General features: G+C 29.2%; 1 protein-coding gene across 1 annotated transcript in view; it reads right to left on the bottom strand.

Annotated features, from left to right (window-relative positions):
• The window catches only part of LOC132943117 (thyrostimulin alpha-2 subunit), a 47,511-nt gene that overhangs the window by 17,357 nt on the left and 9,201 nt on the right, over nt 1-20,953 (bottom strand). The window contains exon 2 of the mRNA XM_061011941.1: nt 1,123-1,271. Within this exon, the coding sequence (XP_060867924.1) occupies nt 1,123-1,261 (139 nt within the window). The 5' untranslated portion in view covers nt 1,262-1,271. The remainder of the gene's footprint in view (nt 1-1,122; nt 1,272-20,953) is intronic.

Raw genomic sequence — 20,953 nt, 5'->3', positions numbered from 1 at the left:
GCGAGCTATCATTCGGATATGAGACTGATAAAAAGAAACGGAAGCAATAAATTCAAAAATTGATTGTTACAATAATATTAAGTAAGTAACTATAAAGTATTATACGAAAAAAATACACAGTTGTGAGTTGATACAGTTATAAAAGAGTAAAAAGAAACAAGAACGAATGCTAAACAGACAAGTCGTATTTATGGCGTCAACCGGCGACCCGGTCACAGGATTAAGCGTCGCGTTTAGAATAAACAAAATTAACGAGCGAGGAGGACCACGGCCGAGAGAATGACAGAAAAATGTCCACAGTTTCGCTGTTTTCGTTTCAATCACACCATTGACTATTGAGTGTATAATATTATATTGTATTACACTCAATGATCACACACTTTAATATATTATAATATTATATTTTATGCATGTGTTAGTTGGATAATTTTATTTTTAATATTTTTTTGGATATGATCTATTCTCCGTCGATAAATAAAACACATCCATCAACTTTTGATTATTAAACTGCAAAAACCTGTATTTTTAATTTACTAGTATAAACATTGAACATTGTTCTAAAAATGTATTCGAATAATTTGAAAACAATATTATTCGAATATTATTTTTTATAATTATTCGAATATATTTATAGCTATTTATATTTATTTTCATTTTTGTTAAAATTATTTATTTAGATTTTTGTTATTATTGTTTACTACTATTTATGATTGTTGTAATATTGTTACGAACTATTATCATCAAATATTATTCATATTATAATAGTATTAAATTATTATTAAAAATATATATCTATTTTTTTATTTTCTTCTATAGATCTATATTTGTTTTAAATTAAATAATATTTTTACATTTTGCCGAATAAAATGAAATTTACGATTATGTAACTTCAAATACAATGCCAACTATTGTTTATAATATGTGCCTATTTTAAATTACCAACTCTATGTTTACCCAAACAAAATGAACGAAAATTATTCGGATAATTTTTTACTCGAATAATTTTTAATTCGTATAATAATGCTTGAAAAAATCATCTGAATAATAATTTATTCGAATAAAATCCTATCTAAATAATCATCTAAATAAAATTTTATTCGAATAACTCTGCCGTGTACTAACCTACTTTGTGGCAACCTGGTTTCTGCCAAGTATTAGAACCAGTCGCCAACGGAGACGGCAGGACCGCCAAGATGAATATCAAGATCATCGCTGCGCTTTTCCACCACCGAAACTTGTCCATATCGCCGAAGTTAGACATCAGACTCGATCTGAAAACGAATAATTGTTAATCTATGTTTAATGAATTCTGAAATTTTAAAATACAAACAATTTATATAATATTTTTAAATAAATTTAAAATATTTTCTGATACGTTTCGATGAGTTTGATGACACGGGGACGTGTAATTATTATTAATAATGCAATTAATAATTACATTATCACGGTAGAATGGTAGAGTGATACAACTTTTCTGTGAATGTAATTTTTTTTTATAGATGTATGTATTATGTACCTATTTAGTTCGGTTGTTGAAGTATACATCAGAGTGTACTTCAAAAGTAGACTAGATATTCTGTGAACGTAAACCAAGAGGAAACGATTATACATGTTTTTGATAACTAGATACTATATTCTATACTTTTAAGGTACTATATTTAGTATTTACTGCGGACATGGTAACCATGAGAGAAGTCACTCAACAAAAAAGCACGGGACGTATTTTGAGTTATTCTCTTTTTAGTTTTTGTTTTCATTCATAATCAAATCAAATTATCTATAATAAAACATATAATGGCGAATCCTGCCTAAAATATACGTGATGTACGTCTAAAATATGTCTACGCCACACGGCGTTCGGGCAATTGAGAAACAGATGCATTTACACACTTCACTATAGGTTCTGACTTACACGACGACAGTAATACGAACATATTATAATATAATTGAGTATATTATCATTATTGTTTATAATATTATATACTCAATGATCACACGTATAATCATTAATCCGTGCACTCATTAATTTCCCACTATACTAATTTTTGTTTCAAACGCTCTAAATGTGAGCACTAAATTATTCAAAAATAAAAAATTAATTGCGTGGTGAAAATTAAAACGCTAGTTCTTAAAATTACATTTCTTTTTACGATAAAATCGCACTTTAATACTTTTACCGTTAAAAGTTTTAATTATGTACTCTGAAACTTCAATTCTCTTAATGGATCCTATGAAAACTAATACAAACGATAATACATCACACAATTCTAAACCAGTAAACCATAAACTGTTAAAACTAGCGCGCGCGCGCGCGCGCGTGTTTGTGTGTGTGTGTGTGTGTGTGTGTGTGTGTGTGTGTGTGTGTGTGTGTGTGTTTATAAATATGAATATTATAAATTAAATTGTCACGCTTTACGTTTTGTAACATTTCACTACGTTTTGTGTCATTCGTAAGGAACAAATTATACACTTTAAGATTCGTGATTTGTCCGTCACGTACACACGCTAAATTTAGTGCTTTGAGCAACATCATAATTCTAAAGATCACACAACAGGTAAATGAAGGGAATGGTAATAAATCACATGTTCTTTTAAAAAATTAGTATGGTAAAAATACGTAAGTTTTTAATATTTTTTCTCAATATTTAGTGCATAGATTATTGCTTATTTTATTACTTATAATTATATAACGTATTACGCCAACCATTCGTACAATAACAATACGAGTAAGTATGTAAGTCGTAAGATGATTATATGTTTACTAGAATGAGAACCAATTAATAGTATAGTCACAGCTCACTGGCTTATAGAACCGTTTGTTTATTAGAATCACAAAATAATAATGAGGAAAAACCTAAGTCAATAATATAATAGTAATGCTAAATTTACTGTATTACCGATTTGATCACATTAAGTAAAACTCACTATACCTATAGTATGTTCCATGATTATGTTAATTAAACCGTGGGCATACAATTCACCATAGCAGTATAGTCAACTGTTGAGGATATAATATAGTGACTATAGTGTACTAGAAAGGCAAATATATGGTTATTATAGCATAATCCTATATTTAATAAGCATAATATATTGTATATTCATGAAAATATCTAAAAAGTTAATATCTATTCATTATTTATTAGTCTAGGGGTTTTAACACCAAAAAACGTACTCGTTGGCGCTAACTAAAAACGTTACTAAATCGCGTGCATCATAAAAAGCATCAGCAACTAACCGAGAATACAAAATTTTATGATTACGTCGTATACTCAAAATAATTTGTAATTTTTTTATACAAATTAGAATATTTTATGACATTATATAATTGATTTTAGGTATAGTATCACCAATTTTATAATTGGTTTCCGGGCTGCAGGATGCTTAACTTTAAACTTATGTACTAGTATAATACAATTTAAGTAGATATTTCATCATTTTGAAAATTTACGTTGAGTTGATAAAAAAAAAATGTACTAGTTTCGATACAAATATTGAAATATTGAAGAAAATACCTAAACATTACAATTACACAAACAAAAAGATCATATTATTATTAGGCGTGAAATAAAAATAATCACCATATTTGTATACTTGGATTGTTTCTAGAGAACCCAAACATAAAATTTAAATTTAACAACTCCTGGAGACTTATCGTATTATATTATCTATATATATATGTATTTTCTTCATTCGTAATAAAGTTTTTTTTTTTCTTTATGGTTATTTACATGTATAAATTTAAATTTATTTCTCATTATTCCTGTTTTTTTTCATCGTCTATATAGTAGTAAAATATAAAAATAATGGTCGTCCGCCTCCGCAGTCTGTAGTCGGTTAAGGAACTTTTGTTATTTAACATCGGGAATCAAGAATTTAAATTGCAGTCACTTTAGAAGACCCTCGGACCTACCCACTCAATGGAATATAATAGTCCGGTACCTTAAAGAGTTATATAAACCATAGCGTTATGATGTAAAAAAAATATAAACATAAAAGTCTAACAAAAAAAAAAATTTGAATACAAAAAGAACTCAGAATTTTATTCAGATCATTACAGACGTGTCGAGCTGCTTATATACGATCACGCGTCCAACTACATAATCGAGCAAAATAAAAACCAAGTTCGTCCGGACTAGTTTCGACGAAATTATTATAAAACGCCATCGCTGTTGTATGGGTGCTGTCCTTTAACAGATTACTCTGTCTCGTTCGTGCCCAGCGGTGTTATCCGAAAATTACACAGACATCTAATACCCGACCAATCGTACCGAAAATAGTGTGGTTTTGTGTTAACTCCGTTTAGTGACGACAATCCACAGAACCGCACCGACCCGAGTCGGGAAGTGCGCGAGACTCCCACGATAACGCCCGAGGAAAATAAAAATCGATGCCGCACGAGTATGCCAAATATCAAATAGAAACACAGTCGAGTATCAAATTCCGCGTATTTAATTATCATCGAAAATTTGACGGCATACCTACCAATGGGTAATACGAATCGGTCTCTCAAACCCCGGTAGCGGTTGCCATAATATTATTATAATATAATATAATATCACTGCACGTGTAGGTTATATGTATATTATTATTTTGCATTGTGCACGCAAACAATATCGCCACCGCCGATGAGACGTGAAAACTTTGACGGTGCGGTGAGCTTACAATACGAGACTGCATTGCAATGCAATGCACGCACGGTATGGCTGGTTCATTTGTACAGTGCATATTATTATTATTATATTACCTGCTTCATAGACGAAACTGTAACTCTTGTATTTTTCAATGTAGGGGAATTTTCCAGCGATGAAAAATAATTTATATAGTAATATATCATACCACTATTCAGGTACTTCATTTTAATGATATTACACATTATCAAAAATTATTCCGATGAAAATTTTATTGGAGACGTGAAAGATAATATGAAGATAACTTAAGCGATCCGGAACTATGGGATAGTATCTCATTCAAGTTTTGAGTCTTCTCCTCGTCGCATTAAAAGATCGCTTATTACCTGCGTTAATAATGCGATGGAAAAAAATTCGACAATCGGATCGTCTGCATTTTAAAACGAAAAAAATATGTAAGTTCTTTTCGAATTTAATTTATTACGTTTCAACGTGTTAAGCTGCTAGCTGCTACACTGTTATTATACTATCATGATAAACTTTTTGACGAAGAAAAATACTATGTCTTTATTGGGGTTTATTTATCCACCAAAGAGCTGTATTAAAAATCATACGAAACGAACATTTTATGGAAGGCTAAATCCACAATTCACAACACGATGATTAATGACCACGTGAGTAATATATATTTCTGAATAACATGAAACACTTATAATTCGAATTCTTTTAAACTAGTGCCGTTCGTTTTGGCCCCAAAAAAAGATTTTGAAAACGTTTTAAACAATAGAAAATGACATAACATGTCTTTAGAATGAAACTCCCCAACTCCCCATTAGTAAGCTGAAAACTATAATATAAGAACCATGATTAATTATTATTCATGATAATATTCCGGAAAAAACTGAGCGTTATTATTCTTAACCTATATATTACGTAATAATCTTAACTAAAAAGTATTGTGTTCAGGATTAATTAAATATTTTGGTTTAACTGATATAATAATTCCATGCAGCTGATAAATTATTATTATTACCATCATTATTATTATTACATTTAATATTATACATGAAATATTTAAGTATACAAATAGTTTGAAATGTTGCAAATAAACAATCCTCATTTTAAAGTAGCATAATTATTCATTTTCATTTTAAAATTTTCTAATATTTACAAAATGTGAAAGACTTTAAAAAGTGTAATGGTGTTACTAAATATTCAAAAGTAGGAAATAAAAAATGTTATAAGATCTCCATTAAAAATATAATTAAAACATGCATCAAAGAGCAAACATATATAGGTAGTCTATTTATGAAGGTTTTGATGATGAAAACCGAAAATCTAAAATTTTAATTTTAAATTTACATGTATACCAATTAAATTAAGAGAACGCAAAACCCACCTGACGTGTTGTTTCTGTCTTCAAAGTACAATATAACACATATTTGAATCAATTTTGTGTTGTAAGCTTTATTAAATAGAGTTGACATATTAGTTATATGAAATCTAATTACGAAACATTGGTTTTCCCGAACACAAATTATCAATGTTCAACGTTTGTAACACTATTATAAGACGGAAGTAACACTGTGGATGTGACGTCACTTTAATGAAAATAGTTTCACATAGAAGATTAAAATAGTATATTATGTGGCAAGGGCGGGAAGTGAGCTATTTCAGTCGCAGGTGAGGGCCGCATTTCGCCCAAGACTGAAATTGCCTTCCCGCACGAGCCACACATACTATTTTTGGTCACGCCTCTGCATTCATCGATCACGGCAAAGGTAATGCAGGGATCTATGCAACAACCAGCTTATTCTACGAAAACAATTTCATAAAAGAAACGATATGGTTGTATTTATTTCAAGCATAGAGGTCATGATATGAATATAAAACGTAATCAAAAGTCTATGTTTTGTAAAGACCGCGGTATAGATTTCATTGCATGGTTGTGCAGGGGATTCGCGTGATATGCGCGCCCAGCACTTTTTGGGGATTTCCGTTTTCTCGCCCGGCACATTTTAGGATTTTCACTTTACCGCCGGCTGGACGGGAAAAGGTCGCTTTCCAATGTTTTAACGGTCATCAAAAACTAAACTCTCGGTGCATGTAGTAGAGTCTACTGCATGCGCAGTAGGGTTTCGGATTAAAAATTAAAACGATGAAACAAAACGGAACGAAACGGAACGAAAGCCCCACCGAGCATTCGCCTGCAGACTAGGTAATTATTAACTGCCGCTAAGGAATCTTCAAGTGAACTTGTTATGTAACTTATTACCAATGCGCAGCCATCCGCGAACTTTGAAATTGTTAGAAACGTATGGACGGTCAGCGACGTTTTGAGACCACTTCACCTGCAAATCCTATACATCCAAAAAATATCCTGTTATCGTTATAGATATTGACGTATCAATACTGTAGTATGTTAGTATATTATTCGTATAGCTGACTAATTAAAATTAATTAAAAATTTGCAAGAGAAACATCGGAGTGTAGAAAAACTCTTGTTAGTTGATAGTTCTATTAAAACACTGTGATATCATTATTAATAATACCTAATACTTTTAGTACTTTTACTTTTAGTATTACTATTTTGATATTATTATTAAATATAATTTGTTGTTTTTGGTACGATAATAATGTAAAAAATATAATACATATACATTTATATATCTAACTTTTGTATTAGTACTAGCACTACGTTTAAATGTCAAAATCAAATAAAGTTTAAAAAGAAAAAAAAGCAAAAAACAAATTTTTAAATTCGAGATTTAAATCCTTATTTGACCTATAACCTTATATTAATTGACCTGTAAAAACATTAAACTATCGTTGTAAATTTTACCACCACGTTTTTTTAATATATCTATACTGATATTATAAAGCTGAACATTTTATTATTTTAAACGCGCTAATTTCAGGAACTACTGGTTCGGATTAATAAATTATTTTTGTTTTAGATAGTCCATTTATCGAAGAAGACTATAGGCTATACATCATCATGCTACGACCAATAGGAGCGGAGCATCAATGAAAAATGATACATAAAAAATATTTTGAGATTTACTTTTTTGGTTTATAAATGGTTGCTATTGGTTTTAATATCAATAATAATTATAATTTGTGTATTTTAGTACAGAATTTGAACCAAGGTTTCAATGGATCAATTTTTTGAATTTTGTTGATACTTAAGAGTTAAGTTATACACTTACGTACAATCCACACAGTGTCCACGGTCTACCACAGGTAGATTGCCTACCTGATAATATACCTACTGCTCGTGAATCTCACGGACAACGCCGGTCGGATGGCTATAAATAAAATATAATATAATCCATATTATATATGTATATAATTTACACTTAAAAGACATTGATTCCCCAGCATGTTACACCCAAAAGGAGTCGAACAATCACAAAAACCTATCAAAGCATTGCCGTATCAGCTAGTATTTATGTATACATACAAACATCCAATCATCCAATCATTGTAAAAATATTTTCATAACTAAATATGTTTAACATTAAAGATGAATATTTTTTTTAAACTATGCCATTATCCATTATCAGTATACTATTATACTACTGGTACTGGACTCTATATTCTACGGAGTAGGTGGTGTCCGAGGGTCATCTAGGAAAACTGTATTTTTCATTCTTAATTCCTGATATTATTATTTCAATAATAAAAGTCCCATACACAATTACAAACTGCGAAGGCGAACAACCATTATATTCATATTTTTCCACAATAGACGCTGAAACAATCACATTGACAAATAAATTTGAATTTATACAAATGTAAATAACCATAAAGCAAAAACTTCATTCTGAACGAAGAAAATACAACTATATAGGTATAATACGATAATTCCATGGCTCAAATTCTCAGAACATTTTAAATTTACATTTTGTTTTTGTGTAATCTTGGATCGATCCAATACAAATGTCATTCTTATTTTTGTATCACGTCTAATAAGAATTTTTTTGGTAACAATGAAATTATTGTTTTTAAGTATGTTTAGGTAGGTATATTTTATTCCGTATATTACTGTGAAAATATGTAGACAGTAGACTGTAGAGAAGAGAAAAATATATATTGAAAAATAGTTTTTGTCCTTACAACTCCACAGTGTCTGATACGAGAGTGACTGATAGGGTCATCCCACCTTGGGCTATATTCTTTTACATAATTCTAATAAATTTAAATTATTGTTTATATGATTGCAATATTAAGTATCATAAGCTAGACATGTTTTCTAGCAATAGAATTTCACATAATATACATATCCCTCGAAAATATAATATATTGCTGATGTAGGTATCATAAAAATATTTTATGAACCTCCCCCCTCCCATCCCCTCAAACAGCATATCTGGATCCGCTACTTCTTTACGGCGAGTTGTAGATGAAATGGTAAAAAAAAAGTGACAATCGTAACCGACCGTGACGATATATAATATGGCTAATATTATACATGCTAGGCTGTTCAAAATATGGAGGAAAAAATATCCACGGTGGCTTACTCTTACCCCAGCCACAACTTTACAATTGTTTGCCCAGATATGGCCATATAGAAATGATACAATACGCGTGTAAAGATTATAATAAAATACCTGCGAAACGTACGAATATCCGAACGAGCGCGCAACAGGTTATCGGAGGCGTTATTTAGTTGTGACATCGCAAAATATTGTGAACCGTGCCAACTTTTTCCCAAAACGTGATGACGTAACTATATACAGTGGCGCCGACTTATAGTAACAATGATGATATTATTAAATAAAAATATTATATTATATTATTTAATATTATTTAATACATAAACGTATGTACGAAAAGTGTAAAATGTTAATAACAAACGGCTGCACGGTTCTCTAGAAGTTGCACGAATATTAAATACAAATCTCGGGTTACTAAATTAGGTGTGTTGGTACGCTCAGACTCGACAATCCAAGAAAACGCATTTTCCTTTGTAATATTATTCGTCAAACATGACTTTCATAAACTTTCAGATTAAAGTAAATATATTTTTAATTCTTATTGAAGTATGAAACAATATCGGTGCACATAACTGTTTGCCTAGTAGACTTCAATAATTTAGGGATAATTTAAAACGAATTTTTTAATAGGAATAATATAATATTAATGTATATCGATTATATTAATACCATCTACTTAAAAGCATACAAGGCCATAGCCTGAACAAATAATCAGGAGGGGTTTAAAACCATTTTATATATTTTTATAAGACAATTGAACCTCCAAAATCCCTAAATACGATCTTGCTTTAAAGTAAATAAATATATAATATTTTATGCGATTACTGGACATTACAGTGTCTACTACATACCCACATCGAAAGAAATTTGACAATAAATTATTAAAAAATAAAAAATTTCTTTAATATATAAGTTGTATATGTAAGTATGTATATTTTTCCGCGAATTAACAAAAATATTTAGTCATTGCCCGTAAAACACACGTCTAAGATTATTAAAACTTTTACCTTTTCAGAATTCGCAAGATTACGAAAATGAAAAACAATGTTAGGATTACATTTTACTGTTGAAAATATTAATACATTGCAGATTAATACTGAAATGAAAATAAATTGTTCTGGTTAAAAGCAATTAATATTTAGTATTTCATAGAGCGTTTAAGTTTTTAAATAAATAAATAGGTATAATATCACAGAACTTGTTCTGTGATAATATTGTGATTTTATACGATTTTTTAGGACAAACCACAAACACGAGGATTCGGACTAAACAATAATTAATATGTAATTTAATACAGCACGTGTCTCCCCACTTATTACTACACTGACAAAATACTTCAGAGTTCAGACTTAAGAACGAAAAAACTACAAATTTTCATTCATTCTTCTAAACATTTTGTTATTTCAAAACTATTCTTAATAAACAGGATGATACGGAAAACGAAACCCATTGTTAAAACTACTGAATTTATACGAATATAGTTACACGTTTAATGAATATTTCGAATTAAATGAAATCCAAATTACTTTCGTGTTCGGTCTAACGTGAAGAAATGTTTATCAATAATCATGTCTAGACTACTTTCACGTAATCACGTCTATATAATTTCCGTTGCGTTATTCGTATCTAAAGCATTTTCGTGAGAAAATAATACTTATGTTCAAAAATGCTGGACAAGATTTTTATTTTTTCCTTTCGAGTGAAATAAAGTATCGTTAATAAGCACATAATATTGGAAGCAATTATACAACACCGAGTATTTTTAGACTTTCATATTAAGTTACCTCTTTAAATACGAAGTCCGAAAAACATAGATTTTTACCTACCATCAGACAACGTCGAAAGCGCTAGTTTTCTAATTATTATTTTAATATTTCGTCACCGACATAATACAATATAATATTTAGATAGTACCGTAATGTTATATTAGTATAATATCGCTGATCATCGTATTATATTAAAAATTGGTATTGATTTACACTTTTGAAATTTATATTAATTTGTTAACTTATAATAATTATAATATTAATTCACTTGATACGGTTTTGTTTCATTACCGTCTGGTTTCTACGTATATTTGAAAATAAAACAATCCTTTCCATTTTATGCTTGATGATGACTTATGTGAAGTTCTGTGGTCCAATATAGGCACGTGAAGATTAGTATTCATGAAAATCTTAAGCATATTATTACCTTTATTTTGATATGACGTTTCCTAATGAAAGATACGTTCTACTCCTCAAATCGAAAAAGCGTAGTCTGTTTCAGAGGTTACGATCTTATAACACCTAAACACCTTATACATTTCACGTTAGGTAACTATATTAATAAATTAAACGTAAAAATAGCTAGAACCGATATTATAGTTTAACACTGTACGCGAATGCTTTGATACGAACTTGCGTAGGTAATAATTTATTATTTTATCTAAATATTTAATTTGTCGTGAATACTTTCAATTATTAATCTTAAAAGAAGTGGAAACAAAAGTATAAGACGTTCTTATTATTTTAAACTCTTGTATTATTTTATTTAACGACGATTTGATGTAACAAAATAGAAATAAATCCACAAGACAAATAAAGTTAAAATTAATGATTGTTGTCCATTAATAATGCTATTGTTAATGTTATCGTAAGTATATATTTATTGCATTTTTATATATTTACATATATATATATATAAAGTTGTATAAATATCGTGGGAGTTGTGTTAAAAGTTACTAAGTGACTTTTCCTCGATGTTACTATAATAAGCTGCAGAGACAAAATGTAATAATACATTCTTCATAAGACTTATGGAAATCAACGCACAACAAATGGTGCTGTGTGGTTTGTTGTGTACGAACAACTTTGGTCATACCGTTTTATTTATAAATCGTTCACCATTGTAATTTTATGTTGGAAGCTAATATATTGTGTAAACAAATTTCATTTTCAAGGACAACCAAATAACTGTTATTGCACTTCGTCCGCATATTTCAATCGAATTCACCGTTAGGTTTATTTTGCTTACTGAGGTTATGGGTACCTGATGATCTACGACTAAATAGAGCCCCACAAAGTCATACCACCATGCCGGTTTTAACATAAAACGGTTGACAACAGCTGCATACAGATAGTCGGTGGTCATGGCTAATTATGACTTCTATCTACTGCATAATATGTTACCATGATGTGCAACAATAATGGTTATAACTGTGTGGGTACTGGGTACTTACCCCGTTCCAGCTACAATATAACTACCACACGAAAAGCTAATAAATATAATATATATATTTTTTCAAAATGTACCCCGTTGAACTGTAATTATATTCGTCGAAGGAAAAACAAAGACCACAGAGTACGTTTCGAAATCGGATAAGATGCAGGAGACCCGACTACCATTTCTGTAATATTGTATTCGACGAACATTATTCCATAAATTATTATGTTCTATTCCTATTACAATAGTATATATAATATTACAACGGGTTGGCAATCTCCGAGATTCGGTCGATCGACATTCGAGTTCGTCGACACGTCGAGTATATATACGCGCCGGACGACATGTCGAATTGGATAATATTATAATAATATACGGGAAGGAAATAAAATGTCACCGTTAAAATATAGTAGGTACCTATGCGAACTGCTAAACGAAAAACGGCGGAGTTGAGGGAATATTATATCCCTAGACGTGCCACATGTGTATAATAACATGTATATTAAAATATTATTATATTATATGGTGGCATAAAAACCGCTTGACATCAACCCCGAGCACTTTGTTCGAAGGATCATTTCAATTTTTGATATGTGTTTGAGTCTGCATGCGCGATATATTTGACGAAAATATGTTATGGAAATGATTATTGTTTACTTTGAATTCAATGCACACGCCTAAAATACTATGTGTTAAATATATTAAGTATAAGTATATTGTAAAAAAGATGATGACGCTATAAGAAGTATACACAGCTATATATTATAATATTTTATACTGTGATTTGTAAAAATTCAAAAACCGCCGAAAATGGTCGAAACGGTTTTCAATGATTCGTCTGTTTTCGTGAAAACTTCATTATACCACAACTTCATTAAATTATTTTACATTTCAAGCAATAATTTTTTCAACAGTTAACATCATTTCTATTTCGATATGTGTTTGAGTCTGCGTATGGGATATTTGACTAAAATATGTTATGAAAATATAATAAACCATAGATTTTTCTCCAACAAATTGGTTACAATTATTAAAGAGTCGTGTACACCTATGATGAAAAGTCGGTGCACCCAGTTAAGCCGTTGGGACGCTTTTTGTTTACTTTGCATTCAATACATACGCGTACAATAATATGTATTAAATATAAGTATAACGACTGTAAACAAAGACGATGACGTTTTAGCGGGGGCTGTGAGCCCGCTTGTCCAGCGCTATATGAAGTATACACAACCATATATTTTATATTGTGATTTGTGACGCGCGGAAAATTCGAAAAACGCCGAAGAACGGCCGAAACAGTTTTCACCGAAAACAAACATTCATCTGTGTTTGTGCCAACTTCATTTCACCGCAAGTTTTTAAATTACTTTACATTTCGTGCAATAATTTTTGCAACAGTTAACTGTATTTATTTCAAATTTATGCGTAAACACTTTCAAGGCATGAATATATAATGCCATCATGGCGGCTAGCTCGGGTCATATTTTAATTTTACATGCCTATATTTTCCGATGTATATTATTATTCACATTTTAATTTTCTTGCATTTGTTGCAGTCATTAAAATATAGCTGTGACAATTTATATTATCATTGTTGATTAAAGTTTATAACAAAAATATTTTCAACTAAATAATAATATGTTTACATAAAATATCCAATTAGAGTCGGAAAGTATTGAAAAGAAGAATTCAAAGATGCTTATGTTAACACTTACTTTGAACTCGATGGAAATAAAAAAATAATGAGTTAGCGTATTGAATATTTTATAAGACAAAAGCCATACCAAACGAGTAAATTGTGCGATAAAAATGAAGACCAAACACATTCTAAATTTCCCGTACGTTAAATTAGTTTTGTTACATAAAACAAATTCAAAATAAAATAATTTAATGTAACAAGAGCGCAAAGAATAAGAGAGGTAATAGAAATGTTTTTACACAATCGTCGTACTTAAATTACATTTTATTGACATTCTGCGGATTAACTGAATACAAAAACGTATAAATATTAAATAGTCATGGAAAGTTGATACTGCTGAGTTTGAAGGCAAACGTTCTGCTTTACTCACTTCTCAGCACTCGGCATAATAGACAGTATAAATTCTTTGGCTGCTTCTCAAATAATTCGAAAGCTAAGATTTCAAGTATTGGGAAACATTTTTAAAAAGGGAATGGGTAGAAATAATTGCCAAAGATTTGATTTCACCACACAAGAAAAAACCTACAGTGGATCTTACCGAATTGAGGTTAATTTTGACATTCGTTAAAATATCGAAAATCATTTAAATTACTTATACCAGTTAGCAATATTATAATAATTATGATAAGTCATATAAAAATTGTCCATATGCACACAGCACGTCATGTAAGTTGAAACAAACAATACTTTTCTTATTATTAAAATATTGTATTTATTTGGTATTCAACGAATAACAAATATTGTTATTACTTTATGTTAAAAATATGATTTGAATTTTTAACTAGACGAATAAAATAAGTATACAACTAATAAAATTGTGTTTTATATTAGCGTATAACATACCTATATATATATTTTTTTAATCATACAATCTATACAATTATGGTACAACAAGATTATATTATAATTATATATATTACATTATATGCTTAGGTTATGAGCGATACCTCGAAGATACTCTAAACATTTTTTACTTGTGTTTTCGGGAATAATTTATTTTTATTTTTCGAAAACATTACATTTTTTTAAACGTATAATGTATACTAATATAGCTATAATAATGTAGCTTTGTATGTCAAAGTCCAACATAATATATGATTGGTTCCATTATGCGTTGGGTAATAAAAATATAATGCTAGTCATATAATAATTGTCATACTTATAAAATATAAAATATGTTTACATACATAACTTTACTCTCGCGTGTCTTGTGTGCACATATCTACTTTGGGTATATTAATATTGATAATTTCGATATTTATTGGCATTCGTCTATTTCAAATTTAGACGTGACATATTATTATATTTTTATTTTTAGTCGTTTTATTTCTCATAACACCGCAACTATATGCGCTTCTTTGCCAACATGCTTTAAACTGTCAAATAGTATTATTTGCCTTGTTTTCCATGACGATCTCTTCTATTATAATATTATGAGAGAGTTTTATGATCGCAGCGTATAAAACATTTCATCACATTTTATCGTATATGATGGGCGTAGGCGTCTACTATATTTATTTCGTTGCCAATTTATCTTAATAAATGCATTTGGTATTACGCCGAATGTTTTTTTATTCATCAAAATAATTTTATGATTTTATCACACTCATAATTTAAATCATTAGAAGAGATTAAATCGTTTTTAGATTTTGATATTGTATTATCGTGGTAATTATAAAAATTCCGTCAGTAGGGAAAAATAAAGGTAAAACTTCAACACGAATTCGAAGTATAATAAAACACAAGAACCGTTTAAATTTAAAATTAACACGTCATGTATCATATAATAGATTGTTCACTGTTTTTGTAGGTACAGTAAAATTGTCATTGTGTAGGTGTTTATTCGGTCGTATCTGGGCTTCAGACGACAACATCATTTCACTAGCCCCAAAAAGTATAATATACATGAAAAATAAAACACAACATCAAAAGGCGAGCAAAAAAATATGTCTTTTACGAATCGCTTACTTTTAACTCTTGTAGAGTACCCACAATGCACTTCAACACCCTGTGATTATTAGATCATCTGATCATGCTAAGCCCAACTGGACTACCTGTTCATATTTTTTTTTGGTTCCGGAAATGCAGATATTTACTACCTAAGCTTATATTTTATAGTTAAATTTATATGAATTCGTTAATGCGAATTCGAGTTAATTTTATTTCAATATTTCATCAGTCGTATTAAATAATAATTAATGAACGTTTCTACATCAACTCAATGCGAATTAAAAATTTCGATTGAATGATTGGTTCACTCCTAAATTATCTTATTCTAATCATGTGTATAACGAATGACGATTTCACATGGTACTATATTGTTTATCCACTACTACATTCATATATTCATATATAATGTTAGTTATAATTCGAAAAATCTGAATTCTTCATTAGACATACTAATTTATATATTATATACTATTACATAAAAATTTAAAAAAAAAAATTTGTTTTCCAAATATGAAAAAAAAAATAATATCTCTTAAGTTTAAAAATCGTCGCGATTATAGTAAAGTTATTTAAAATACAATGTAATTTGGTTCATATGTTAAACCGATATAATACGATAATGTACCTAATTTAAATTTTTAAGCAATACTGTTTATTATGTCATCAAAACACGCGAAAACGAATATTTACTATTACATATTACCATTGATGGACTTAATTATAGTAACGTAGTATCGAAAGTAACGCATTACTGTTCATCGTCACAATTCAATTTCAATGTTTTTGGAAAACGTTATAATAACTTGCACTGTACTTTATTTAATTAACTTTTCTTGAAATGAATTTTTTTCTTTTTCACATCTTAATTTATTTGACTATATTTGAGTGACACGTAAAGTTCTTTATTACATTTTTATTTAAGGAACGAGTAAAGTAACTGTATTACTTTTAATTATAAGTAACGAGTACTTAACGTAATTTAATTACCTACATGTTTTCAAAAGTAACATAGATGCCCACACTAGCTATCAGTTATCACCTATCATAATACATATTGAAATATGCATTTATTTACAATATGAATAGACAATCGCTATTTATATTTATAATTATGCACTTTTTTACATACAATTTATTTCATAATAATATAATAAGTTTTCGTCTTGTCGTCTTGATCACGACACCAAATTATCGTGTAGAACGTGTGTCCGAACAAAAACATACATCGAAATGTCCGTGAACTTCAACGTGGTTCTTCGTACCCGGTTATAATCTCAATTTGTAATATTTAATTTTTATTCGCTAGGTTATAGATGTAGAACATGATGGGCATTGAAGTTTCACCGGGACCAACATAGAAGTGGTTCATAATATTACTTACTGATATGTATGTACCTTTAACGGATTCAAACGGTAATATTTCGAACTAGCATTATAAACCATTAGTGTTATGAGAATATTTATTTCTATCCAGAATCACTAAAGCCGAGATGAGAAAATAATTAGCGTCCATAGCGTTAAAAGCATAACGTAAAATTGTACATGTGAGAAAATAGTAGATTTTTCGAAGTTACGACGATTATTACTATTTTATTTTTAATAATTTATATGAGCGAGTACGATTTTAATCTACAGAGAGTCTGAAGTACCTAACTACACACGCTGTTGAGTGAATGGCCAACGATGTGAGATCCGTCATCGTACCTCGCTGTCTAAGGTTCGCCCCACATTTTTTTTTTTTATTTAGTTCTACTCCATTTTGTGTTTTATGAACAAGTAAGTTACGGAAGCGTGAGTTGAACCACCTGCGTGTCACGATGTAATATTATATTCCAAATAACAATGTATCTATTATACGATTAAAAGCCATTTTTTCTTTTATTTTTATTCCGCATTATGTATGTAATATTACCATACTTGTTGCAACAATAACTAACCATTAATCAACGAAATAAATAATAACATACTATAGGAATTTTCTCCAAGGCTGAAGTCTAAAAAATTAATATCGCCATTCATGTTGATTTTAAACGTTAAACTTTCCTCGTCATATTATTATACTTAATGTTTTTCTTTTGATCACGTCGTCACAGCCAAGTCGGTGAATTCGATTTTTACTTTTTTAATTTTATCCGCTTAAATATTTTTTTATTTCCCTCTTCGCCTTTAATATTCATGTTATGCAAACGACACGAATTATGCGTTGATTGGTTTTTGAAAATTCTTGCGAATTGATTTCACCACAATGTTGTTAAATTTTAAAAATAAAATTCAAATGCGTATTAATTAGTTTCAAACTACCTATATTCAAATATATACTTCCCGGTTGAGGGTAAATATTATGCTATCATAAATAATTAATATAGGCCATGGGCGGTACTTTTTTTCGCAAGTAGGCTAAAATAGTTCGCCCTTCAATTTCCTGCAAGTTATATGGGTGGTTGGTCATGCTGTAATAATCCTATTAATATCAAAGTTTCACATATAATTTATACAAGGGTGGCTGTAAAACTCGTGTTATGTATAGAAATTTAAAAAAAAGTATCTTACTCACGTCAAATCGTTAAAAATCTAAACTGTCGACAATTTAAAATCATATATCCATACAAATGCCAATTAACAAACACCACACGTACCCATGTGCTGATATAGATTCCAATCACCAACCAAATAATTAAATGATAATTATTGGATTTTATTTCTGGTAACACGTTTATCAATTTATAATAATTTGGGTAGAATTGTGTTCCATTTTTGTTGAAATAAAACATAGATACGTTTAACACAATTAACGATGTATTACAGAGTTCCATTTTTTTAGATTTTTCCTAATATTTTTTACACTGCCAACAAGGCAATAACTATCGAAACCTGGTTCCCACAAAATTGATTTTGGTATTTTATCGTGATATATACTCGGAAAATAGTTAATAGCTATATCCATCAAATGGAAACCAAGTCTAATTGGTACTCTTAGGAAATCGTATACTTATATTCAGTAGTTTTCTTAAGCGTAATGAAAAACTATCAAAAGGCGAAAACTGTTGACAGCAAACATAACATTTTGACGAATCTAACCACTTGTTAGATTTCTAAACATAACTTTTTATTTTTTCCACCTTACATCCCCCGTTGTGTTCATCAGAACATGGTTATCACGGACCATGTCCTACATGGTTAAGATTGTTTGTTTGTATTAAGATTTTATAACCACAGCTCTGTAAAATTTAAATTCAAACTATAGCTAATATTGAAAAATATCAAAATATAAGTATTTCATATAGGTTCAAAGCAGCCAATATTAAAAAAATATGTACTAAAATACAAAAGTTACCAAAAAATTATTTTTAGATTGTATAATAATATGGAATTATAGTTTATTGCATTGCATAGAAATACTTTTAAAAACCACAAATTTAACATGCTCGTAGAGTGAGCTTTCCTTACTAGTTTTTCTAATATAATGATTTATTATTGTTATAAATGTATATTTATATAAATAATAAATCACTATCATGCGTCTAGGTAAGTGAAACAAAAGAAGTGCGTAACATCCCCTATTTCTATTATTAATTTTAAATTGGATTTTCCTACCAAATAATTGGTTCACAAAAAAAATGATTTCGGTTAAAGGTTTTCATCACTAATAAAAATACCATATAAATAATAAATTAATTAACTAGTGTATGCCTAGTTATGTAAAATATTATTATAAATTAAAAATGAAACACAAATTTAAGCCTATAATTGAAAATAATTTATGCATAGGCTTCGTAATTATTATTTTGCTTAAAAAATTAAAACATAATGAAACATATTTTATTCTTTAATTAGATATAAAAGTAAAATTGCATTATACTAATGACGACTGAGTCTAATTACAGTTTCCTATTACATAGTCATATTTCCAACGGTCGGACGAGATAAATCATAGTTATAACTAAAAAAATGTATTACTTGATGAAATATATACGCCGTGAACAAAATTATTTCGAAATTTGAAACTGAAACTACTAAAATTGGAATTTCTTAGTAACATTTATTAATTAAAACCATTAATATTGACGCTCGCATGTTTAGTTGTGTATAGGTATCAATATTAAAGTACTGAATTGTTTTGTTGTATAATAAATTAGCGTCAAAACTAAACATTCAACTTCACGAATGTGTTCAACGAGTATATAAGCGTCTTATCAACGCCTAACGATACCTTATAGCTTGAGCATTATTTATGCGATAACTGTTCAATTATTTCAATAGGACTACAATATTTTTTATGGCTTACAGGTTAAGAAGATACTCTTGACGAAAGCTATTATAGATACGTACAAAACAGTAATATTATTGCTGTTGATAAATTCATAAAAGATTAAAGATATTTATGAATATTTAATATATTCAGCCATTCATGTAGCGTAATTTGTATTGAATGAATATGAACGGTGATGATAAATTATAAGTTTTCTTATGTTTCTCCGAATAAAATTGATCACATTATAAACCGTAAATACATCCGTACACAAAAAAAATAAATCCCAAAGATATTCCTATACTTTAAATTGGCTTTACTCCAAGCTGCAATAAAATAAAATAATTTTATATGGTATTATTCATAGATAGAATATTATAAAAGTCGGATTGATCAAGTGTATTACTTAGAAGTTATTTCCGAGTATAACAGTTTATAGGACTCAATAACCCATTTTATATGACGTGGTTGTATATATATATGTTACTTTTAGTTCTTTTCATTAAATATATTTTTTTTTTACTACAGAGGTTATAAGCTTAAATTAGGTTGACATTGTATTAATATTAAGTATAATAATAATAAACAGTCTGTAATCCGTACTCGTATACAATAATTTATTGTACGTATTTACGACGAGTGAGACAAAATATCGACTTAATCAAGAAGTATAAACTTTGTTAAAAAAACCTCTCCACAAAGTATATTATAAAAAATAAAAACT

The sequence above is a fragment of the Metopolophium dirhodum genome, chromosome 4 (genome assembly GCF_019925205.1).
Source record: "Metopolophium dirhodum isolate CAU chromosome 4, ASM1992520v1, whole genome shotgun sequence".
Classification (NCBI taxonomy): domain Eukaryota; kingdom Metazoa; phylum Arthropoda; class Insecta; order Hemiptera; family Aphididae; genus Metopolophium; species Metopolophium dirhodum.
This window is presented reverse-complemented; position numbering and strand designations above follow the sequence as displayed.